We start from the raw sequence: 24,436 nt of genomic DNA, 5'->3' as shown, positions 1-24,436 counted from the left end.
CTGCCAAGACACCTGCTCTTCCCATTCCCTCTCCAGTATTCAGCCAGGTCACGAGCACAGCCTCAGCCAGTTTCATCAATAAAGGTATTTTCAGTTGTTCATGTGGAAAACATACAACATTGAGAATGAGGTCCGCAGCCCTGGCACAGCAGCAGCAGCACAGGGAGCTGTAAGGACGCACTTGGATGTTGTGCCATGGCTGGATCTCAGCCATTCGCAAACACAACGCAGGGATGAGCATCGCCACTTCTGCCTGTGCTCTGACTTTGCCCTCATGTCATAAGCTGCATTCATACAAGCTGGAGAGACAAAGCAGCAGATTTTATCTCGTTGCAACAGTGACAACTGGAATTCTCTATTGTCAGGGGAGCTAACACTTTAGGAAAGGCTTAATAAATAGCCAGAGACAGTCAGTAAGAGGCTTAGCAGATTTTGCCATGTAAAACCACTCTTGGAAAAATATTTTTATTAGTATCTCAGTGGGGTACAGGCAATATAAGCAGTGCAAGTTTCAGACCTCTCCATTCTCTGTAGCAACTGAGGTAGGGAACTTCAGTACACTGTTAATATTCAAGAGTGTCTGCATTTTTTTCCTCTTGTTTTAGATCAGCAGAGAAAGATCAACCCCATAACTCAAGGGAGACACAGATAATCAGCTCAAACCAAATTGCAGTATATAATTATAATCACACAACTGGCAGGCTTTGCTCAAGAGAGAATATGGGCTGGCACAGCTGAGATTCAAGCATGACAGCCTATAACCCAAATAGAAATGCAGCTCAGTAGCTAACAAAGCCAAATGGAGCTATAACCATTGACATTTGATGTAGCCGGAGTCTGTAGCCAGCTTGTATGCAATGAGTTTAGGAGTCTCAGACTAACGGAGCCCATCTGTGACTCATTAGCACCAAAACCAGTCTCTTCATTATGGATGTCAATGGAGAAGCTAAGGAATGCTACTCCAGTTCCACCAGGCAAGTAGATGTAGATGTGGAGGTAGTATTAGGCACACAAGTAAACTCACTGGACCATCCCCTGGCATCACTTTTCATTTTCTTATGTCAACTGCATTCCAGGCAACGAGGCCCAAGGGAAGCATCGCACCTCCTCCCAGAAGCTCAGCTACAGCAACGCCGCTGGCACTGCCTTCAAGGCACTCCCCACATCCCACAAAACATGGGAGCTCGGAACGAGGAAGGTTAAGACCTGACCCTCCTCCTCACAAATCAGAAACAGTCCCTTGTAGGCTTTAACTAAAGCTGGGATCAAGCCGGCCAAGGGTTCTGCTGGCCTTCTTTCTCTCTTCTTTTGAACAGTGCTCAGGACAGGATGGACACTCAAGCCCCTCTCTTCTGGAGGACCGCTCAGATGTCCAAAGCTCTCTGCTGAACCAGGTCTCAAAGAGTCAGGAAGAATCGGTTACAGCCACCCTTAACGTCTATGAGACAGTCTGAATATTCTTTAAAAAATCTTCTGTAAAGACTTAGATTTGTGTTTCTGGCTTCATGAAAAGCAAAACAAAACTGAAAGTTTTGTCACAGGCATATAGTTTTGGGTAAAGCCTCCCCCCCCCCCCCCCCCCAAAAAAAAAAAAAAAAAAAAAGCAATGAATGATTAACATGTTTCCATACTTTCCCCTGTTGTTTTCAGGTATCAGACACTGAATTTTTCTTGATCTGGTGTTGAATTTGACATTGAAGTTAATACAAAAAAACTGGTTTTAAAGCCTCTGCAGCTATTGCTGAGCTTCCCCTCACAACGTTTTTCAGTCCTTCTTGGACAGACTGATTACTGAGAATCTGTTTACATCAAACCACTCGACATGTTACAAAGACAGAAAATTCTGCTTCTTCATAGCCCTTTCTAACTGCAGTTAAGAGCTTTTTCCCCGACCCTGTCCTCACATACAGAAAAATGGAATCTAGTAAAATTATTACAATGCTGGTTAAGCATAGGATATGACTAATCCCACGTTTCACAGCTGGAGGTTAAATGGAGCCTCATTAAACCCAATGTTCTTTGCTTATCCACAACAGAAACAAATGGGGCATGGCAGAGCTTTGTGTGTGTGCATCCCTCCACACTCACCCTCTTACACAGAAATCCAGCTCCAGTCCTTTGAAAATTTTTGAGTTGTTCAGTTGCAAGAAATTATATGATTGTCTTGAACTCCTGAGCCAATCAATGCTGTATGTTTCTGCCTATCTGTTATTTGACTTCTGGATGCAGAAATTCTTGAATTATATTTCCTAGGGTTTGAGGGAACTCTATTTAATGTGCCAGGTGACATTCTCATAAAATCCCTTGATTCCAGAGTGACAACCTCCAGAACACACAGTACATCATCCAGCCTTCGTTACAAGTTGCGAAAGCTTGTTTCAGTCATTGATCCTGCCTTTTTGATGTGCCACTACCCATGAATAGGAGGCTGAATACCAAGAGAATATTTATTTTGGTAGGTAGCAGCCCAAGATCCTGACGCCTGAAGTCAACAGAAGGAACTTCATTGCCTTTAAGGACTTGAAAGTATTTTGGATGCAAGTCTGAGATACCTTTGAACTGCTCTTACAAAACTGTACCTCTCTTATTTGAGGGGAAACCCCCAACATTTTATTCAATAAATAGATATTGTTTACTTAAATCTCATTCCACTTATTTGATAGCAGATCAGTCAGATCACTCTCATCATTTTAATTCATAAAAGAAGGAGGTGAAATGAAACATGCTTGGACATAGATTGGTTTTACATGCTGTTTCCTTGAAGATTCTGTTGCCACAGCTAAGGAAGCTACTTTGGGGGATTTTCTTAACATTTTTTTCTATTTATGTGGGTAAGCAACGCAATTAGAGGCCTAAATCAGAGTTTGGAGAGTGGTCTCATGAAAGGTCTCATGAGAGAAGGTCTCATGAAAATCTGCTTTACTCCAAAATGCATGGAGTCCTGTAGAAAGTCTCACTATTGACCTGAAAGGAATATTTGGATGCGGCCCCTAATATGTATCTCCTTTTTGATTAGCTAAAATTATTTATGCAGTTAAACTTTTAAACAGCACATTAAAACAGTAATATAGTAACCTAGGGCATGTCCTTTTCAGTATTCTGAATTTAAATGGAGACTGAATGCACTGGGAAAGCTTTCATGTTTGAGTTGCTTTCTATTAAAAAAAAAAAAATCTGATTTCCCTCATGAGACCTTAAATTAAGGCCATTATACTTATCGTCCTCACACACACACAGTAGGTAGACTTTACAGGCTTGTAATTTTGTTCTGCTCCTGGTAAGCACATGCAACACTCCTGGCGCAAGCCACGGCCTCACCACAAACCTCTCAAGCCACAATTCAAGGAGAGGCCCAAACGTTAAGACCCTATAGCAACTCTGAGAACCGAGAAGCAACACCACAAGCAGGAACTGTTAATGGCAGACTTGGCACAAAAGCGACTGATAATAAAACGACCGAGGAAATTGCACTCCGACTCTCCTGGAGCCAGCCAGCACATTGTAGGCAATTTCTTTTTTTTTCCTCCATTCTCCTCTGCTCTTCAGGAAAGGATCTCATGCTCTCCACTGAACAGCATTTACATCTTTGTTCTTTGCAGGACTTACGATTCTCAGGCTCTCCTCAATCCTGGGGGTCCAGTTCCCCCTCATTTTCAGACCAATACGCTAGAAACTGCCTGCTCAGTGCATGTTTGTGCCTAGTTCACAAACTCAACAATTTGAGAAGAATTGAGGCAGCCTGTAGGCGCTCTTACCATGGAAGCTCCTAGCACCAAAACCTCAGCTCTGTTTTAATACCAGGGTCTACAAGCATTATTTACTATCATTTTACTATCTGTACAGCTGCAGCCTTCTTTTAATTCAGGTTAAGCACGCAGTTTCTTAAAAGTAAGACTATGCACACTTTTCACGACCTTCCAGGGATGCTCTAGAGATCTTCCAGGAATACTCTAAACCCCAAGCAGCTAGCAGGCAGATACTGAAAATGTTGTGAAGGGCTGGTAATAGAATTTTATTTGGCAATTTTAATTAAATACTCTGATGTTCCTCAGAACTCCCAAGGGTTGTCCGCTCCCTAGAGAAGAATTTTTTGTATTTCTGCTCTGCACTAGGGGAGCTGAAATTTTCCCTGAAAGATGCACGAGGACCTCACTGTCAAACATCCAGTTACTCAGAGTCCCGCCTGCCCGATACCTGTGCTCTGTTCAAAGCTGAGCTTTTTGAAACAAAGGTGTGCAACATGCCCTGGGCATCTTTGAGTAGGAAAATCCCTCTGGCATTCCTGTTCTGAAGGAAAAAGCCAGACACAGCTCAGCAGAGATTATAAGCCAAAAGAAGTCCTGACAGCCAGCCCATGGTGCACAGGACATACTTATAAGGAGAGAGAACAGAGTCCACAAAGCCTATGAACTTCAGTTTTAGTTGTAAGTACCCAATCTTTGCCATTGTACAGAATGAGCTGAAAATGCAAAATCACATGAAAGAATGACCAGAAGTTTGTCAATGTTATTATCTCTAAAATGTATGCATTAGTTACAAAACTGACCAGTATTGACCTTTGGAGCTCCCAAGCTCATAAACATAGGTTTTGCTAATCTTGAAGGGAAAGGGTGTAATTACAAATTCATTTTTAGTTTAAAGGGAAGCATGAGGTGGGTTAAGGGGGTTATTTTCTGCTTGGACACTTTCAGCTCAGAGGAAAGAAATGTGATCTCTCATCCCAGGGATTATATCTTAGTAATATGGAAGGTATCCACCCGCATGTAGTCAGCCAGACACTGCAAAAGAGAGGTTAACGCAAGCTCTCCTGGGCACTCCCCACAATGACACAGAGGAAAAACAGGACTTCTCCCACATGATGTTGCACAGATTAATCGCGTGCACGCAGCAGAAATTAGTGCACGTCTTCCCTAGAGAATTTGAGACTATAAAAGTGATGCCTGTGAAGCTATCCAAAGCCAACACCCAACATTCCTCAGAACTGACACTCATCGTCTTTACACCTCAACTAAAACTTCCAGAAACCAGCTACGCTTTGTGAGAAAGGCTGACACCATCAACTCCAGGACGCTGAGGTCCCCACCTGCTCTGTGGGGTCTTGGCCATTGTGGTTACACCACAGACACCTACCAGTACCAGTGAGCAGGCATCGAGGAGCCTTTTCTGGTAGTGGCATTTGCTACAGCATCTCCCCAGCCAATACAAACCAGGGCAACAAAAGCTGTGTGTTGTCAGAATTGCTGCCAAGGATTTTGCCAGTGCAGCAATGCCATCCAAGAGCATGACTTCTTAGTTAATGCAGCCACACCAGCGAAACACTACAGTGTAAACCTGAGTCAAAGAAAGGTATAAAACTGGAGTCATTTCTCCTCAGAGAAAGGAGAATGGGAAGAGTGATGATCACTGATGTGTTAGCAATGTCAGAAGCAGCTCATTTCTCAACTGGAAATACACATCTCCTTCCCTAGAAAGCAAAAGAAGAAGTCAAAACCAAAAAATCCATATACAGCTATCATAAATAACATCCACTTCTCCATTTACTTTCCTCCCACTGCAAAGGGTGACTTGTGAGATGGTACTTCTCGATCTCCCAAGGGGAGAAAGAGCTCTCTCCATTAACCTGTTCAAATGAGTCTCACCAGAAAAAGAGAACTGTGAATCCCAGCACACCTGTGCTGCAGGTAACACGTACAGCGCAGAGTGGCTGTCTCAGCATGGGCTGGGGACCCCTCGCCTCCCCCACCGAGATTTTCTTCCAAAGTGCTTATGGTGAAAGGAGATGTTGGGAAACAAAAGAAAAAGCGCAGGCTGGGGACCTCTGCATCAACTTAATTCCATGCCTGACGACGATACAAAGACACGACCTCTCAGCATTAGCTTCACACCCCAGATGCCGAAGCAGATAAAGCAACAAATCTCGCTCAGGATGCACTGGCTACCAAAGGGGCATTGTGTCACTGGCCACTGTAATACAAATCCTCCCGTAAAGCTTGCAATAGCATTTGCAACCCCAGCCTTCTCAGGTTTCTCTGGATGAAGCACTATTTCAGCTCTATGTTTAGCACTTGGAGCAAAGCCAGGAAGACTTCCATAACCAGCGCTGATTTGTTAATCCCTTAATGCACAGGCACTGTTTGTTACTTAGGACGTCAGGTTTCATCACTCCTCAGCACACTGGTGATAGAACTTCTTGACACTAGGCTGCAAATATTATTGCAATGTCGATACTCCCAGGGAGAAAGCCAAGCCGAGTTAAAATGTGACTTTGGTGTTGACAAGCCAGTTTGGCGTTACGGAGTTCAAATGGCCAGGATCACCTGGCAACTTTAAAAACAGGAGAAAGTTTGCCAGGATCCTTTTTGACTAGAGTCTTATCCCAAGATCCGCATGGTAACAGCTAAACACTTTCCAATCAGATGAAGCAAGTAAGCATGTAGTAAGTGGATTATACATTTCTGGGAAAGTGCTAGGAGCAACACCTACATACGTGTGTGAGTTTGTACCTATACAGATTTTCCTCATCGTTCCCATTAAAAGAGAAAAAAATGCCAATTAGGTTTGTAGCATGACAGATATGGAGGTGATGCAGTCCACTATTGCCAGGGAGTTCACCCTGACCATGGCAACTTCAACACCTCTGGGCTCCCTAAGGAGAAATGTCTCCCTGCTTACGGTAAAAAGAGGCATTTTCTGAGCAAGATCTAAAATACGTCCGTTCCCGGTCTTTTTGGAGGGCCACTAAGACATTGCACAGGGGCTGCACAGAACTTCACAGCCAGGCTGGCATCAGTGCCTGCCGCTGCCCGGGAGGTGGCTGGCCTTCTCCAGAGCACAGAGCTATTTTAAGATCACTTGTCTCCCTGGATTCAAACATTTGTAGTGACACAGCCTGAAAGGTGAGGACACCTGAGGACAGCTGTGCACATGGAGGAAAAGGCACAGCCTTCCCACCCAGTACAGCACGAAGGTGAAAGGCTGCTGCATGGGGCTGCTTCAGGCTCACGCACCCTGAGACTAACTGGGCTTCATCCTCCTGATGCACTAAGCTCAGGCAGTTATTCAGCCCCTATTAATTTACCACCCATTAATTAACAACCACTTTTTTTTGACCTCATAATGTAGATCCAATGGAGTAATGTGCTTGGCTGTGGTAGGATGAAGCTGGGCCAAGGGCACATTGAGCCCATCCCTGAATCCATGCGCATCCCAACTGCCCAAGCACAGCCCATCTGCTTATCTTATCAATAATTCCAATTAAACAGCGCCGAGGTTTCGACCGCCACCAACTCACTCATGGGTTGGGAGAAAGACAGGGGGAGTTAAAATTAAATTAGCAATTGATTAATATATGAAGCCACTCAGTAGCTGTTGACTACCCTTTTGGGGTTTTAACCCTCTGGTGCCCTGTGAGTTTGGTTTCATGGCTAGCAATGCCAATGAATACACTGGAAATTTGGGGTAGTCTTTCAAAAAAGCTCAGTCAGGTCAAAATGTGTATTTCAGTAAAAATAAGGTTTGACAAAATTATTTGAATGACATTTCAGTAAGCACAGACCCTTTTTTTTTTCCTGTTTGAACAGGAACATTTTAGAAACGTGTGATCCTGAAGCAGTCTATTTTCAGACTTGGTGAAATGCAAAGAACAGCACAACATAAACTGGCAAAAAGGTATTTTAAAAAATAATTAGGAGAGTTTTTTTTTATTTCTAGTCCTTATAATTGGAAAGAATCTGGAACACAGTGACTGTGAAACTTGGTGCTTGAAGTAAGAAGCAAAGTATAGAAAAAACCCTTTAAAATGCCAGGGAGGTAGAACATACAACAGTGAAAGGATATAAAGAACAAGAGAAAAAGGGTAACTTCCAGTGGTTTAAATAGACAGTGCTTCACTGAATTCAGCAACGTTGCCCGTTTACACCAAGTGCTGTGCTTTACAGGGGATCCAGGGGACATAGCAGACAGAATGACTGTTTTTCCGCTGCTTGACATTGCTATATACAGATAGATATGTATCAGGAGTGATCAAAAACCCAGTGGCACACAGAGTAGACTTTGAAGGGCAGATGTAAGCAAAAAATGCCAGTTTAGAGACGTCTGTTCAGTTTTAAGCAAGATCTCAAACAAAAGCTGGGAGCCAGCACTGCACAAAACTATTCTCAAGGTTGTCCTTTGACTACAGCCTCCTCTTTTAACAAGATAAAAGTCAATGTAAATGGGCAAGCAAGACAAAATCCTACAGCAACTGCACAGACAGCACTGGAACCTTGCAGCGCCACCGAGAGCAACAGTGGATCAACATGTTCTGCAGGGATGTGTTAATGTATTTCTGAACCACAGGCAGACACTAACAGGGAGCTTACTTTTTTTTTTTCTCCCTTTTTTTATTTAACAGAAGGAGACCAAATTCTATCGGAGGGCAGTTGATATGAAGAGACCATTATGCTCTTGCCCTGGTAGGGTGCCTACCAAAAGCCCTTCTGTATTCAAGTGGGCAGTCAGACACAACTCTGTATAGCAAGAAAAGGACCAAGCCACATTAATATCTATTAGGCAACAAAAAACCTACCTGGGAAAGAAGCTTGTTGTCATCCTCCAGCAGTTTCACTTTTGTTTCAAGTTGCCTGATATAGTTGGAAGATGTATCTTTAGGAAAAGAGAAAAAATACATATAAGCTTCTTGTGTTTCAGGCAAGTCTGTCAGACAGCAATATGTTCTCTCACTCCATGGAAGGCAAGTTTAGGAAAGACCTAATGAGTAAAACCCCAAGCGTATACAGTAAGGAGGGGATTCTGCCAAAAGCTTTTTTCACTAAAATGTTGAGATTCAGCAACAGCAATCTCTTCTGCGAATCTGTATCAGGGCCACCAGGTTGGGGAATGGGGGGTACAGAAGGAAAGTGAAGTTGAAATATTGTGACACATAATTTTGTAAAAGTAATTTCCTAGTTTTGAGAGCCACTGTCATTCATCTACAATGCACCAAAACAACAACAGAACAAAACGTTTCCTTTTACATTTGAATAAACAACCCCTCCACACTCGTGCCTTTTTCTTTCAAAAACAACCGAAAAACTCACAAAAATAAGCTACTGGCACAGCCCCACAATACGGTCACTGCCACAACTCCCAGTGCTGTAAAAGGGGAAGAAGTGCATACAGCAAGGTCACAGAGCTGCAGCATGCATGCAGCCTGACGTACACAGCTACCTACCCAGGTCATCTCTTTTTCTAGTGGAAGGATGTGACACTAAACAGAAAAATACCAGGACAATAAAATACAGAACACCCTCACATAAAAATGTAACATTCGAACCGGAGAATGTAATGGCCAGTTTACCACTGCAACACTAGATAGGGTGACCTGCTGTAGAAGATAACTTGCTGGAGAGCTCTGTGGGTGGCTTACTGCTCTTCAAAACATCTGGATTTTGTTTAGGAACATGCTTTGAAGCAACATTTTTGCAAATTTTGCAGGGAGGAAAATAGAGGAACCTGGGAAAACCTTTCCTCCGTTGTCATTATATCATAGCAGTTTGCAATAGTTCCTTCCATCCACCTGGATGTCTGCATAATTTCTCTTCCACTTGCAATTTTGGTAGCAGAGGCTGTGAGTTGTAACAGCAGGAGGAAAAGAGTTTTGCAGCTTAAGCATATGAAAAAACCCAAGCATTTCCTGCACTGCTAAAAGGCCTCTGCAGAATCAAATTATATTTTACCTCGTTTAATTTATTGTGGCATGACTGCAAAAGTCACTATTCAATCACAGGACTTTTCGCTAAGCATGAGTTGGTGAGGAACCAGGTGTGTTAATGCAACCATGCCGACACCGGCCGGTGTGCGCTGAGGACCGCCAGCACCTTTCAGGATCAGCCCTGCCATGGTTAGCAGGCACCACTGGCTGCATTTCTGCACCCACAAACATATGCCCATGCACACATGTAAGGATTAAGCTGGCTCTGCGCTGAACAGTTTATCCTTGCCTTTGCTGGTAGCTGCCAAACACACTTGGTGCAAGCCTGAATGCCATTTCTTGGCCACTCTGGGGGCAGCTTAGCAGAAGAGCTAGCCTGCAAGCTACAGCTAATCACTGAGAGTGCTTTGACCATTCAAGAGAAAAATTGGAATATGCTTGAAAAAGTGCTGCCACAGACAAGTGCCAAACCGCACATAAAGGAACAGCAGGACAGATCCGAGTCAAGTGCCCATCTAAAGCACTAACACTCTCAGAGGAAACATGCTCGCTTTTTTGTTTGGATTGTGCTTTGTCCAAACGCAGGAAATCCAAACCAGTCCTCATGGAAAAGGTTAAGACGACACCGTAGGAAGCTATGTAAGTTCAGCGAACAGTTTAAGTGGTAGCAAGGCTCACAGCAACATCACCTGCAGCTGCACGGACTGCACACTCTCTCTGTCCAACAACCACCCCAACATGGGAGGAGTCTCCAGGTCAGAGGAGAAGAGGGCAAACCAAGTAGGTTATAGGATCAATCCATAGCACCTTCCCCACAAAGGCCTCGTGCCAACAGCATTGTGAATTTAGTCATGTGTATCAAAAGATGGCAAGGATAATGCTGCAGAAGATCGGTACTTAAGCCAGCAAGATTTCAGCAGCAGCTTGAACAACTTGCTGAATGAGTAATGGACCTCCCCCTCCAGTGGGGTGAGAGGGGAGTTTGAGATTCTTAAGTACAAAGCCAGGAGGACCATAGACCTCCTGGTCTGACCTCCTCTTGTCTCCCAGGCCACCACACTTTGTTAATCTACCCCTAAATGCAGTCCAGTAATACCCATTTGGCTAAACAGTCCCTAGAGCGGTCTCCAGCTCTGTCTGAAGTCAACCACAGGCTCACCATTCTAACTCGTGCTGGACACTGACAGCCTCCATCAGTAGATCTAGTCAGATAAGGTGTCCTTCCCCGTCTGCCTTCCAGCTTCACCCGTTCCCGCATGCTGCCAGGGCAGCAGCAGAGCCGAGTGCCTCTGCACAATGAATGCAGTGATCTGGATACAGCAGGTCCGGGCTTTTATCTCAAAGTATCAGGGCACTCAAAGCAGCTTCAAGGAAGGATTCACAGTGGTGTCAAAGGAGAGGCTCAATCCACGCCTGCCTGGGAATCAAGAGATACGTCTCCAGACCAAGCACGGGCTCCGCATGCATAAATTGCACAGACAGCAACACTTGCATAAACAAGTGTAAAAATGCTAGATAATGCTAAAGATCGCAATGTGATGCCAGCAGCAGACACAGGCTCCACCAGAACCACAGTATTGACTAAGCCTGTTTCCCCAGCAGCAGAGAGCCTGTTACATGCAGTGCCCCTCCTTACCTTTGTCCTCTCTTATCACTTCTAAGTGTTTATATTACGGACTACCAAGCTGTATCATGTGCAAAGAATAGCAACTAAAAAAAAAAACAAACAAAAAAACCCCAAAACACTTACGGGAACTATTTCTGCTGCAAACAAGCCCTTTCTCACAGCTCTATGCCCACACAGGGCAGAGAAACTGCAGGAATTCCTCTCCTGCAGCTCTGTGCTCAAGCACAGTGGGAAGTCACCCAAGGTGGAGGTGGGCAACCTGAACTTCTTGAACAAACCCTTCTACATGTGCTTGTGGTGGGTTCCAGCACCGCTAACAGCTACGGAAAATCAATGTTAAGCAGAAGCTGTTGCATTCAGGCCCTGAATGCTACAAGGACTGACTGGTTGGTTGGTGGAAAGAATAGAGCATGGCTGCCAAAAAAAAGGAAAAGGAAAGATAATTATGTCCTCACTTTGGTTTCATATCCCTTGCAAAAAAAAAAAAAAAAAAAAAAAAAAAGTTGCTCCTTGGGAAAGCAAGCCCTGCATCCCTAGGAGTCAATGTATACCCCAGCTACCCCCAATCCTGAAATCCTGCCCTGAGATTTGCTAGAATTCTTCAAACACCACTGTTTAACCCCAAAACATGTCTGATGTCTGACCTGAGCCAGAAGATGCCCCACAGTAACATAAAATATATGGAGAGAAAAAAAAAAAAAAGAAAAAAGTAAATGAGCTGTTTTGTCAGCAGAAGATGTTTCATTGTAGGCAAAGGCTGGGAGTGCTCAGAGCCATCACCACCCTCGCTGTGCCCTCAGAGATGAATTGCCTCCGTCCCCTGGACCTGCCTGTGTGCAGGTTAGGTGCCAGATGAGCCATTTGCATCTTGATCTCAGGTCTAAAAGATTCCATAACTCTCGTGACAGCAGGCAGTAATTCTGCTGGACTGAGCAGCAAAACCTCAGGCGGGGTCTCTCCCACATTAGATCAAGAAACACATTCCCAACATTTTTCTGCTTCTGACCTTACTCTTATCAGTGAGTTTCCCTCCTCTCCTGCCTCCCCCAGAGCCATGGGGCAAGGATGGCCCCCCTGACCCACCCAGGAGAGGCAGGAGAGCTGGATCACTGATGGCTCAGACCTCCTCATCCTCTTCATTAGAAACTAAATGAACGGCCCTCACTGCCTTGTCAAAGCCTGCCGTGGGCTGTGAGCAATGTTCCACCTTCACCAGCCTAAATGCACTCTCTCTCTCGTGGCACAAGCAGCACCCAGATCTGGGTGCTGGGGTGTACCCCCAGCACTCCCACCTGGCCACCACCTCGTGGCACTGACTTCAAGTGCACCCATGCCTGCTGGTGCCTTGCCAGTGACCTGACACTTCATCCCACCCTGGCCCGACAACCATGCTGGCTGGCTCTGCAGGTGTGGCACAGTGAAGGGGAGGTACAGTATCATGGAAGCAGACAAGGATGGTAGTGAAGGACACATCATCAAGGATAAGCTTTTTGGGAGGACGCCCTGGCACTTGGTGCTGCCTGGGATGCCAGTGGGGCCAACATCCTCCCCCAGTTATGCCCTGGGGCCACAAGCACCAGCTGTATGAGCAATGGGTGCCTTAGCGGACCAGGTGGCACCAAAGGGAAAAGATTTCCTATCAAAACATCTCACCGCTCATCCAACACCCTCCCTTCTGCAGCCATCACACTTGGCGCAGAAGAGAAGTTGGGGAGAGAGCCCGCATCGTGCCCTGCCAGGCTGCTACCCACAACAAAAAATGGATGAAAACCATAATCACCACCAGCCACCGCTTGCTTGTACAATGTAAATGCTTCAAGCTGAATTGTTTGCAAAGCCATAAAACCTGAAGTCACTTTTCTTTAAAAAGTCTTTGAAAAACTAATTGGATGTAGCTCTGCACATTATCTCCACAAGAGGTAGAAGAGTTGCATTCTAGCCCAGGAAAGAGCATTACTGTTAATATCCACCCTCCTCAAGATTTACTGTCTTAAAAAATATACTCCATCTGGAACAGGGTGTAATTCAACTTGGATGTAATCTAGCTGAGTAACTTTTCTCCACATAGATAAACCACTTAATACTCATTACAGCTAAATTGAGGCAAGACAAATCACTCTACCTTTTTTTAACTCAATGGCCTCAGAGCAGGGAACCACCTGGCTCCTGAAGCTTTTTTAAAACATAAATTAGAAAGTGTTTTAACAATCAAAACAATCCTTCAGCCTGCAGAGCACAGAACAGTGTCATTTTAAAAGACATGTGGAGACACTGGAGTCTTTCCGATTCTCATCTGAGATTTCGGAGAAATCTGTCAGAGGGGTAAATACGATGAATTATACATTTTTGACAGTAGCAAAAGAAATGCTTTCATTGTCTTATACGTCTTTTCTCCAAACCATAAGCACACAGAGCAGAGGTTTGCATGGTAGCTACATGGCTGGGATCAAGACACTTTTATTTAAGACCTTTTCATAATGAGGCCCTAGCACTTCAATGAATCTAAGGAAAAAAAATCCAATTCCTTTACTTAGGGCAGTTTACAGCAGAGATGCAAGAAAAGGTTAATGTAGGTGTCTGTGCGATGAGGAAGCTGTCAAAAGCCCCCAGTCCCTACACTCAGCCTGGGCAATACAAAACAACCCGGCACAAGCAGCCTTGAGCCAACAGAGGTGCCTTAGTCCTCTTCCACAGCATCCCACTGAGGTTTGATTTGTCTTTTTGATGTCTCTTACAAAGAGGGGGGGGACACACTATCCACCTGGGGTGCTGGCTGGCAGGTCAGGACCACGGTCCCCCACTCCAGCACTGTCCCCATGTGCACCATGGAGGTGCCCCACACTCCCAGCAGCAAGGCTGGACACCACTGCCTCCCACAGCATTTTCTCCCCAGGAGCTACTTTTCCTAAGTATGATTTAAGACAGTAAAGCACGGCTATATTTGGTCGGTGTCCTGCAAACAAGGCTCTTTCTCTCCTCATAAAAAGGAGCATCCCCTAATGGATTCTCCCAAATCCAGACCCAAGGAGGAAAGATGCAGGAAGGAGTGATGCTCTGCCAGGTTTATACCTTGCACCCAGCTGCTGCCGCCTTCTTTGCATGACGGGATGCTGACATTTTGGGTTCTTCCCCTTCCATTAAAGATCATCTCAAAAAAGGCCTTCACCTGTGCTCAGTAAAACATTTCGCTGTTTATCAGCCGTTTTGGTATCACACCTCTGCTTTTCAACACCATATTTCAGGTTTCTGTTGCTCTACTAGTTTTGCTTCTTGACACAGACAAGCCAGCTGAAAAATGGGCCAGCGGTTACATCTTGTAAAGTTGATTTATTAAGACAACAGTGCTCTTTCTGAGCAGCTGGGAAACAGATCAATCTCACATCTCCTTATATATTGTCATCAAAGGAAATTGAGAGGTGGACAAAATCACCCCCTTTGTTTTTTCCTAGGCAGTCCCCATCTTTCTGCTCTCACTGGGAAACCCTATTCCAGACTGGTGCACATGGCAAATTTTCACATCAGGCTTAACTCAGCAGTGGCTCAAATGAGAGCAGGGACACCACAAAGCCACTGCTGAGTTACTGGAGTTTTGCAGGTGCTACCCTCTGCTACGGCACCACCAGGGCCTTCAGAGTACGCTCCGCAGTTCGCCTCGGCATGCTCAGCTCTGCAGCGACTCACCCTGACTCAGGGAGAAGCCACCTCCTCCAGCACTTGGAGGATGCTGCCAGTGTCTGAGGGGCTTGGCCCCTGTCCCCTCTGAACAAAGGCAGCTCTCCAGCCTGGCACCTAGCCTCCAAGCCAGCTGGCTGTCACTGAAAATATCACTAAGCGCAGCTGTGAAAGCGCATGAGTGGTGTGGAAGGGCAGGTCTGTAGGTAAAAGTAAATGAAGTATTCCAGCAGTGAGGTGAAGAAGCTCACCAACCTCAACTGTCCTCTTCTCTCAGATCCAAAATACCACACTTTGCTAACCCCAATCCACACGCCTCTCCAGTAGGAGCCTGGCCACAATTTGGGGTCTCCCCTGGGATGTGGTAAGAGAATATGCAATGACAAGGTCTATGGCAGACAGAAGTTCACAGCCTTTTGTAGCTTTGCAGGATATTCTGAAATCAAACCATACCAACCTCCTCTACCCCTTGTCCCACCACCTTACTCACCGTGTGCTCTGTAGGGAGCAGTTGCCTCTGCACTCTGCCAGGCAGCGGTGAAGTGGCAGGAGGGCACTTACAGAAACAAGAACTAAAGGCCAAATCTTCATTATTTCCACAGCTGAGGTGCTGCAGCACACTTCTACTGAATAGACACTGCGGTTAGACTGGGCTAAATAAATAAAAGGACCATACAGAGCATCCAAAGCCACCCATAACATCTGTCTGAATAACACGGGTGGGATCAGGGCTCATTTCCAAGGTGCAGGTGATAGCTCAGGTATACAATAGGTATTCAACCACTAGTCAGAACAACAGTGTGTTGCCAATCCTGTCACAAACAACAAACAAATCTGGTCTCAGACTAATACACATTGTTTTCAACTCTCACAAGCTGGTGGTTACGCACTGGTGACATGGCTGGGGCACTGCAAAGTGCTGCTCTGGCAGGACAGAACATATGCCACTGCAGCTATTTAATTAACATTTCATAGCAAGCCTGTAACTAAACCCTGAAGTTTTTCAAGACCGCATGTTCCAGGCTCAGTTCCAGTTCATTAGGCCTGTCTGGGAGCTCAACAGCCTCAAGTCGGTCTGTAACAGCCCGATAAGGTCTCTCCTGACTTGGGCTTTTACAGCTCACTACTGTGATCTCCAGCCATGACATCATTGCCACGCACAGCAAAACATCTGCCTGTGACGACTGTCAACAGGAGCTCAAGAGCTCCTGATACCTTATCAGGATTCCATTAGGAGGCGGCTGATAGGGAAGGAAAAGCATGTGCATGTGTGTGCCCATGTACCGCAGCAGAGCTGGGAAAGCTGTCTTGTCCTGTCAAAAAGCAGCCACCGGTTTTCCTTCCTTGCTTGGGTGACCTTTACACTACAGTTTCATGGGGGCTGTCCTACCACAGCATAGCACAGCAGGAACCACTGGAATCGCCTGGATGTCTAACCCACTCAACCCATAAAACCTGCTTAACAGGAAGGTGAGAAAACACCTCCCAGTCTTGTAGTCTGACACCACACTTACCCTCTCCCGATGGGGACAACCAGTAGCTGCTCACCTGTTCCTCCACAGCTGTCTTTGTTAAGCCTGCCTGCAGGGGATGGCACCTTCACCAGGCTGCTCAGACGGGCTCCCCACCCGATGTGCTGCCCGCATGACAGACCAGCTCAGCCCTGATCATTAGTCACTACTGTCTGGCCAGGTTTCCTCAGGAAATCTTTCTTTCTATCCCCCAGAGATTTTGAAGGTAAACGACCAAGGAAAAGACTGTACTTGTTTTACAAGTTGTGTTTTAACACCTGACTGTGGGCATCACTCTGAGAACAACCAGTGAGTTTTTTGAGGTTCAGCCTCAGACTGAGCTTTCAAACAAGAGTGGACACATGGTAATTAGAAGCAATAAGCAAACACAGCAATAGAAATATTAACGTCCAAGACACACACAGCCAAACAGTCTTGATGGGTGTATGTGTAACAGAGGAAAGCTGATTTCCATCTGCTGCCGTGCTCTTGCTTCCTGCACACAGGAGCCTGCACCGTCTGAGGGAAGAGGCGCTGTCTGGATCAACTCCAGGTACTGCAATACCTGCAACACCTATCACCGCTCGGTGACACAGGCAGAATTCAGGTTCTCCTTGGCCTCTTTAAGAAGCCATTTGCTGTGCAACCACATAGATGTGCTCAGTGAAGGATTGCCTGAATACAGAAACAACAATTCAAGAGGAAGTAGGACAAAGTTCAAATTTCAGGTGGCTCAGAGCAATCCTCCCTTCCAGACTGGTACCAGCATTTCTCTGTCAGTGCTTACTAGTTGATATGAAGGGAGACAACAAAAGATGCAGAAGCTGGAGGAAGGACAGGGGAAGATCAGACTGACGACTGAACGTGATGCTGTGCTCATGAAAACTTGCAAGAGAGGAAAAGAGTAACACCAACAAACTGGAAGCTTTTTGACTGCCTTGTGCCTTAGTCAACATAGCTCCATCCAAAAAATTTTGCTTCCAACATCAGAGCTGCACTGCAGCAGTGCAGGCTCTTCTGCTGTCGCCAATCCCAGCAGACTAAAGCCATAGCCCATTGACCAGTGCCAAAGCAGTGAATTAGGAGATTGTCATCATCTTCCTTATACTGTACCTCTCCGCTCTTGCTGCGGATTGGCAAAGGCTGATCTACCACACTATGGCCTAAGCAGGACCTTCCACGAGAGTCTTAATTTTAGATACAGAGAGACAAACCCTCCACTTTATCAATTGATAGACTTGTGGATTGCTTCTCGCTGGTGCGATGGACTTCGTGATGCACGGGAAGGAACGGCCAGGCTCTGTTTGAAGTTCGGGCCCTGCCAGCCAGTTGTGCCAGACTCTCCCTCGGGGGAAACGGAAAGTTGTGTCACCAGCACTCCTTCGGGGAGCGGAGCTTCAAGTCACTCACCCCTAATGGGATTCTGCAGCTTTAATGATTACGAAAAGGTTAAAATGACCTGCCAGGCACCCTCAGCTGTTTAAGCCTCTTTTCCTTCCTCGTGCTGCTTTAATCTTGATAGCACCATCACGTGACCTGGTCAAAAAAAGCCCCGAAGCCGATTAGTGGCTTTCCACCAGCTACAAAGGACTCAAAACATTTGGGATGGTGTGGAAGCTTCAGAAAGAGTAGCCCTCTTTGCTCCACACCCTCCTTTTGGAGGGCACCTCAATGGACACTGCAGCCTCTAACAGCTTTCCAGGAGGATACGGTCCCAGGGGGAAAATCCCTGAAACCAAGCCATCAGGTTGTAGTGATTTCTACTTGTATCAATCCAGTTATTTAATTCCACCCTTCTGCTTCCAAAACTCAACTCTTCCCACATGACTTTGGCTACCACTGTGGTAGCCACTGCCCCTGTCTCTACAACAGCAACCAAAGACTAAGCCCACCCCATTGTCAGCATGCTACGCTCAAAGACTCTGTTAAGGTTGGCCTAAACTTTTGTGGCAGCATTCTTGATTCCTCATACACAGCAGTTCTGTGAAAAATGATCCCGAGGCTACTGCAATTCGTAAACTGGGCACAAATCAGTGTCATGCTGGTGCAAAAGCAGAATGTGGGATGGTATCGTGATGCAGAAACAAAAGCCCTGTATGTAAACAGGGGAATAATCCTCCTTCATCGGTGCTATTAGAGATCTTGAATAGGGATCTGTGTCCAGTTTTAGGCATCACGCCTCAAGACTCATGCAGACTAGCTGGAAGGAATTCAGGAGAGAAATAAGGAGGATCAGAGTGTGGAAAGCATAATTTAGCAGGAAAGCTTGAAGGAACCCAGACTGCTTAGCCTGGAGGAGAAAAGACCAAACCATAGATGTAGCAATGGATTTGAGTATGCAAATGATTGTCAAAAAATGATTAAGTTAATAAACTGTTCTCCCTGTCCACCCAGGAAGAGTAAGCTCTCTAATAACAGGGATAATTTAAGGGCCAGAAGAGATTGCCTTGGAAGGTGGTGGAACTGCCATTCATAACAGCTTTCAGAAGCAGGTTAGACAAACATCTGTCAGGAGTAGTTTAGGTAGAGCTGAATCTGCCTTGGGGCAAAGTGATGGTTTAGGTGACCCCGAGATCCCTTCAATTCTGTTTTCCATGCCTACTCTATACAAATATCACACGAAAAAATCTATGGCTATTTCACTTAAATTCCAGAAAGCAAGGACCACAATTATTTGAAGGCAAAAATGAAATCACTGAACAGCCTTTGACTGGCATGTCAGACCCAGTAACCTGAAAACCATCCCTGCATTTTGGTTTCTATCACCTGCAGAAAGTCTCACCTACCTGCATGGTGGCTAGAAAAGAAGAAAGCGGACCTGGCAAGAGTGTGTGAAGAAGAGCAAGTGCTGGGGTAAAGGCCCTCTGATACTAATGGGATGTTTACAATTAAAAGGTTATATTGGAAACAGCTGCCTGTTATAAAATACAGCCAGGGATTTCAAGAGTTAGTACACTGCCCCCCCTCAACAAAAAAGAGAGAGAGAGAGAGCACTCTTATCTTTACGAGTTATCATTTCCAGCTTTACAACAGAAATTCAGAGTCCTAAATCACAGAAGGCCAACATGCACAAGGCTTGGTATGACACTATAGTAACAATATATGGTCTCTAGCCGAAAGAGCTTAAAAAAGAGGAGCTTGGTGAATGCAAAGAAGCTGGGGAATTCCAGGAAACCATGTGGGTTAGGAAACACTCAGTAGCACTGACAGTCTAACTACGGTCAAGATTCACGGCATCATGACAGAGGAAAGGGCTGGAGAAGGTTATGGAGACAGCCATGTCCATGTCTACAAGTCTTAGGGCAATACAGGAGAAAGTACAAAGGTGCTAATTTGAAAACTGAGTATGTTGGAAATGGAGACCAAGTTGTCCTAAGCTATTTTCATAGTGCAGAAACCCCCATAACAAGCTGCTACCTTCCCCAAAACAACCACATCATCTTTCAAGATAAGAAGGTAGCTATGAGAAAGCCCAAAGACTCTTGAGTTTGCACTAGTGAAAGCAAAAAGAGTTGCAAATGAAAGTCAGGTTGGGTTCCAAGCCCTTTGTCACTCTGTCACACCCAGAAAGCTCTGGAGAACAGGCTGAACTGAAACATTTGCATGCCCAACTGCCCTGTTAGTTACAGCTTGCCAATCCACTGAAATGAGTGCAAGTGTATCCCAGAATCTGCCCCCTGGTTTCCATTTTGCATTATCACCGCTCCATCTCTCGGCAAGGAGGAACAGTGAGCATTCACCATCAGTACTTGTCTCTTTGAGTTCAAAGCAGCGCAAGACGTTTGCCCCCAGATCTGAACCCACACAAACACATGCAGATTAGATCCCATCCTTGAAAGATTTTGCTTGCTGCAGTTGCAAAAGCTTCACCATATGTGACAAGACCTTTACTGAAGTTTTTTCATTTTTATGGCAAACTTCTAACCATCAATGGTTCAAAAGCCTGTGGGAAAGACAACAGGTTAATCCAAAGCCTTTTGAAACAGAACAGTTGTGAATGAATTTTGCTTTGAAATTTTAGGTTTGTTTGAATCCTTCAGCATTTTCTCCGGGGCAGATTAACATTACCACCTAGGTAAAAAGCACTGCCAAGTTTCAGATGGCTGAAAAAATTATATTCAACATTGTACATACAAATGGGCTGGTAGGTTTTACGCAGAAATTCCCATTGCCTTCAAAGGGTTCCTGCTTAGAAACTGATAGCACAAAGCAGTCCAGCTCCATAAGGGTTCTCCTGCGTTTACAAAACTACTTCCTAAGCAACCTGTGGGGGAAAAGGCAGATTACCAGATTAACTGATGGGGTTTTCTTTGTTAAAAGTGTAAATAAGATGATCTTAAATATTTGCAAAAGTCATTCCTTACAAACATCAAGTCAAAACTTTTGCAGGTTCTGAAAATGCAATTCAGGTTGTAAATCTGCTCCCCCCTTTTGCTTGGGAAGATTCTTCTGGACAATAAATGCAGTGAGCCTGGGAGAGGGCTGCATAATTATCCACTTCACACAATGGAAACCAGCCTTTCCAACGCAGTCCTCAACCGTCAGGAATCCAAGCTGTGTGATAATTAAAACCCAAAAATCCTCTTCCATCCAGGGAGAAATCAAACTTTAATTTCCACTACTCAAATACTCCTACCACGTTCAGGAAGCCCCCTATTAAAAAAAAAAAAAAAAAAAATCTCATAGATGCAAACGATGCCCTTCTGAGTACTGACAGGAAAAATGTAATTGGCAGCAAGAAAAAACTAATGATTAGGTTAATGAAAAATAGGCTCTATTGACTAGGGCCACTCAACCATTCCTGATGAGGGTAAACAGCCCCCCCTCCTTCTTCCCTGCTCCCCTCGCCTTTGTCTGCCACGCACGGCAAGGCTGAGAGCAGGAACACATTCAAAAGCGATGCCTCGGTGGGAAAAGGCTGGACTCAGATCAAAGTCCTTCCACCCAGGGGCCTGCCAGAGCCCAACACTCGCTGAACAGCCTCCATGTGCCCAGGAATTTGTTGTCCCCCCAGCCCTGGTCTAGGCTGCCTGACACCCCATACTTAGCCCCAGTGCTGGCTGCCCCCGATCTCTCCCCCTGAGCCTGAAAAAGGGCAAGGTAGCAAAGGTGTTAAAAATTGCTGATCATTTTCCAGTGAAAAGCATTTATCCAGTATGGCTGGCGTTTACATACCGGGCAGCATGGTAACAAATCTCATTCCCACACCTGGGGCTGGCAGGGGAGGACTCTTGCCCAAGTGACGAGCAAAATGCATGATTTCATGGTGTCACCCATTCTTGACATGCTACTTGGGATGAGGGCTGGTTGGGAATTTTTAGGTAAAGCAGTTTTTCATAGGAAAATGCTGATTTACCAAGACAGCATTTTTAACACAGGCATCCAATTTCACGCAATTTTTAGCTCAGGATGAAACTTCTGGTCAGACCCTCAGAGAGAAAAAGGGAGAAATCCTAAAATGGTCATGAGCCCATGGCTCACGGCAAGCACCAGGGAACGTCTAAATCCCTGCATGCTAAGCTCTTCTGGAGCTGGGGATTGTTATGTGTCTGTATCAAAGACACACAGATTTCTACAGCTGAGGATATGGACCCTTGCTAAATTGTAAGCAGAAACTCCGCACCTGGTCGCATTTGCCAAAAATTCACTGCAGTTGTAGAGCCAGTGGCTTCTACCAGCTAGGATGGGCACCTGCATGGGTCCCAGCATTCATTAGTTCGGTTTCGGATCTATGCATATTTTGCAATTAGCTGGTTTAAAGTGCTGGTGTCTTTAGCAAGCCAGTGTTTCAGAAAGCAAAGCCATGCTGCAGCCCAGAGCACCAAAGGAACCCCATTCGCCTCCACCCAGTCCCCTCTGATTTGGGGTATTTTCTGAGAAGGTTCTTCTCTCTTCCTCTGCCCGGTTCCTCCTTTTCACCCAACAGCAGAAAACCACTCCGCCTCACGCTCTCCCATGGCAGACCATAGTTAAACATTACATGATGCAATTGCCTAGTAATTTAACTCACTTTTGATAAACACATTCCAATGGCGGTGTGACCATGGGAGGAAGGTGTGTTTCTTCCCAAACACCTTTTAGGACTAAGTACAGACAGGAAAAACAGCAACGCACAGAAACCAATAATGTATGTACAGTTAATTCATTGTACTTCAGTGTCAAGCTGGGAGATGGCATGAATCCAATCCCTCCCAGCTTTCACCTGAGATAAAATTCAACCAAAAAAAAAGAAAATAACTGGGTCACAGAGGAGCCCCTTCGTGCCATCAAATTACACAAGCGGAGCAGAGATTGCTCTTACACGAGGGTGGAGGGAAATCCTCCTTTTGGAAAGCAGCGATGCCCACCTGCCACTTGCAGCCCCTCCTGCCTGCACCCGCTGCCCTGCCACAGGAGTTAGCAAAAGGAAATTAAACAGGAGAAGGGCTGTCGAGTGTAACATGTTGACTATGGCGAACAAGCTCAAGCTTTGTCAGGGCCAGCTGGGAACAGCAGTAGGCCAGCCAAAAATACACTATAACCCAAAACCGAGCAGAACAGGAAGTCCAGGTACCTAAGCGAGTGGCACATGCTATGGCTTAAGAATCCAAATACAGTAAACACATAATTAATGCCTAGAAAGAAAGGCTAGACAATACCTAAGCTTTTCTGAACTGCACAATGTCCAAGGGGAGTAGAAGCAAGATGAAGGAGCAGATTACAATGTATCACTGGGCTGGATTGAAATAATGAAACAATAGGAAACAAAACTTGTTACAAAATAAGTTAATAGTATGATGCTACTACAATAAAAATAGGAGCCATCATTTAGAAATAGCAAGGCTATCCTCAGATAAATCTCCCTGATAACTGTGGCTCACTCTCGTCGATGCTACCACCCTCAGCCAGGAGTTTTAGGAAGCACTCCACAAAGCCGGTCCTTGCCAGCCTGGACCCTTTCCAGGGCATGCAGAGCAACCCCCGCTGCGAGGGAAGGCAGCTGGGGAGCATCCCACAGGACCAGTCCCCTAGTGATTAGAGCAAAGCAGGGAACTGCCTGGGGCAGCCAAGGAGAGCCCAGGCATTTGGCCACCAGGGATAATAAAATCAATCCTACAGTGATTCCGAGAGCAGGCGGTTGGAGGAGAGTTTCTGATCCCACAAGCCAAATTGAGTGCTCGCTACAGCTTTGCAAACAGACTGTGCAAACCTTTACCATGCTTCCCTGAGGTTACACTCAGAAATTAAAACTATGCAACGCAGCCAGCTTTCCCTGTTATTTATTAACACGTTTACTACCTCTCGCTCAAGCCCTTTGGACCGGCAGCTGACCCCTCCCTGCAAAGGGGGTTAACATGTGCTTCTCTGGGTCTGCAAAGCAGCCTCCACGGCTCGCTCCCAGCCTTGCCACTCCAGCTGCACATCCCACAGGATCCACCTCTGCATGTTGGCCTTCAAACACATGTTCTGCATTTCAGCCTTGAGGAGTGGGCTTTCAGCAGTGCGGACCCCTGCTCGCTCCATAGTGTCCCACTCGGGTGTCAGCTCTGGTTACACACATCACAACAGAGCTGGGGCAAAGGGGAGGGAAAGGGACCCTGACGTGAACATCTGCCTTTCCAGCCACATGCTCCTCCATGTATCTCCTGCCTGCTCACTGCAGGGGGTCACCTGGGGGTCCTCTGTGTCTGTATCTCAGGAATACCTGAGAACTAGTAGATGGAGAGACGATTTCCATGGAATTTCTTATTTCAACAGAATAGCTCTTCGTTACATGCATAAAAAAAGACTATTGAGCACAGGCCATTGATAACCCCCATATCCTCCCTAAATAACAAGGTGGGCTCATTTTCTAGGGGTGCACATTGCACAGAGATGGGAAACAAATCATTACACCCAAAGGTAAAGTGCGTTGCTTGGTTCAGGCACAAGGACAGGGAAGGAAAATATACAAGG

General features: G+C 45.7%; 1 protein-coding gene across 2 annotated transcripts in view; it reads right to left on the bottom strand.

Annotated features, from left to right (window-relative positions):
* CCDC85C (coiled-coil domain containing 85C) overlaps positions 1-24,436 on the bottom strand; it is a 115,788-nt gene that overhangs the window by 37,748 nt on the left and 53,604 nt on the right. For both annotated transcript variants that reach the window (XM_055716827.1, XM_055716826.1), the window contains exon 2: positions 8,567-8,643. In XM_055716827.1, coding sequence (XP_055572802.1) covers positions 8,567-8,643 — 77 coding nt within the window. The remainder of the gene's footprint in view (positions 1-8,566; positions 8,644-24,436) is intronic.

This window comes from Falco cherrug, chromosome 7, assembly GCF_023634085.1.
Source record: "Falco cherrug isolate bFalChe1 chromosome 7, bFalChe1.pri, whole genome shotgun sequence".
NCBI classification, from domain to species: domain Eukaryota; kingdom Metazoa; phylum Chordata; class Aves; order Falconiformes; family Falconidae; genus Falco; species Falco cherrug.
Note: the sequence above shows the minus strand (reverse complement) of the source record. Positions and strands in the feature narration are given on the sequence as shown.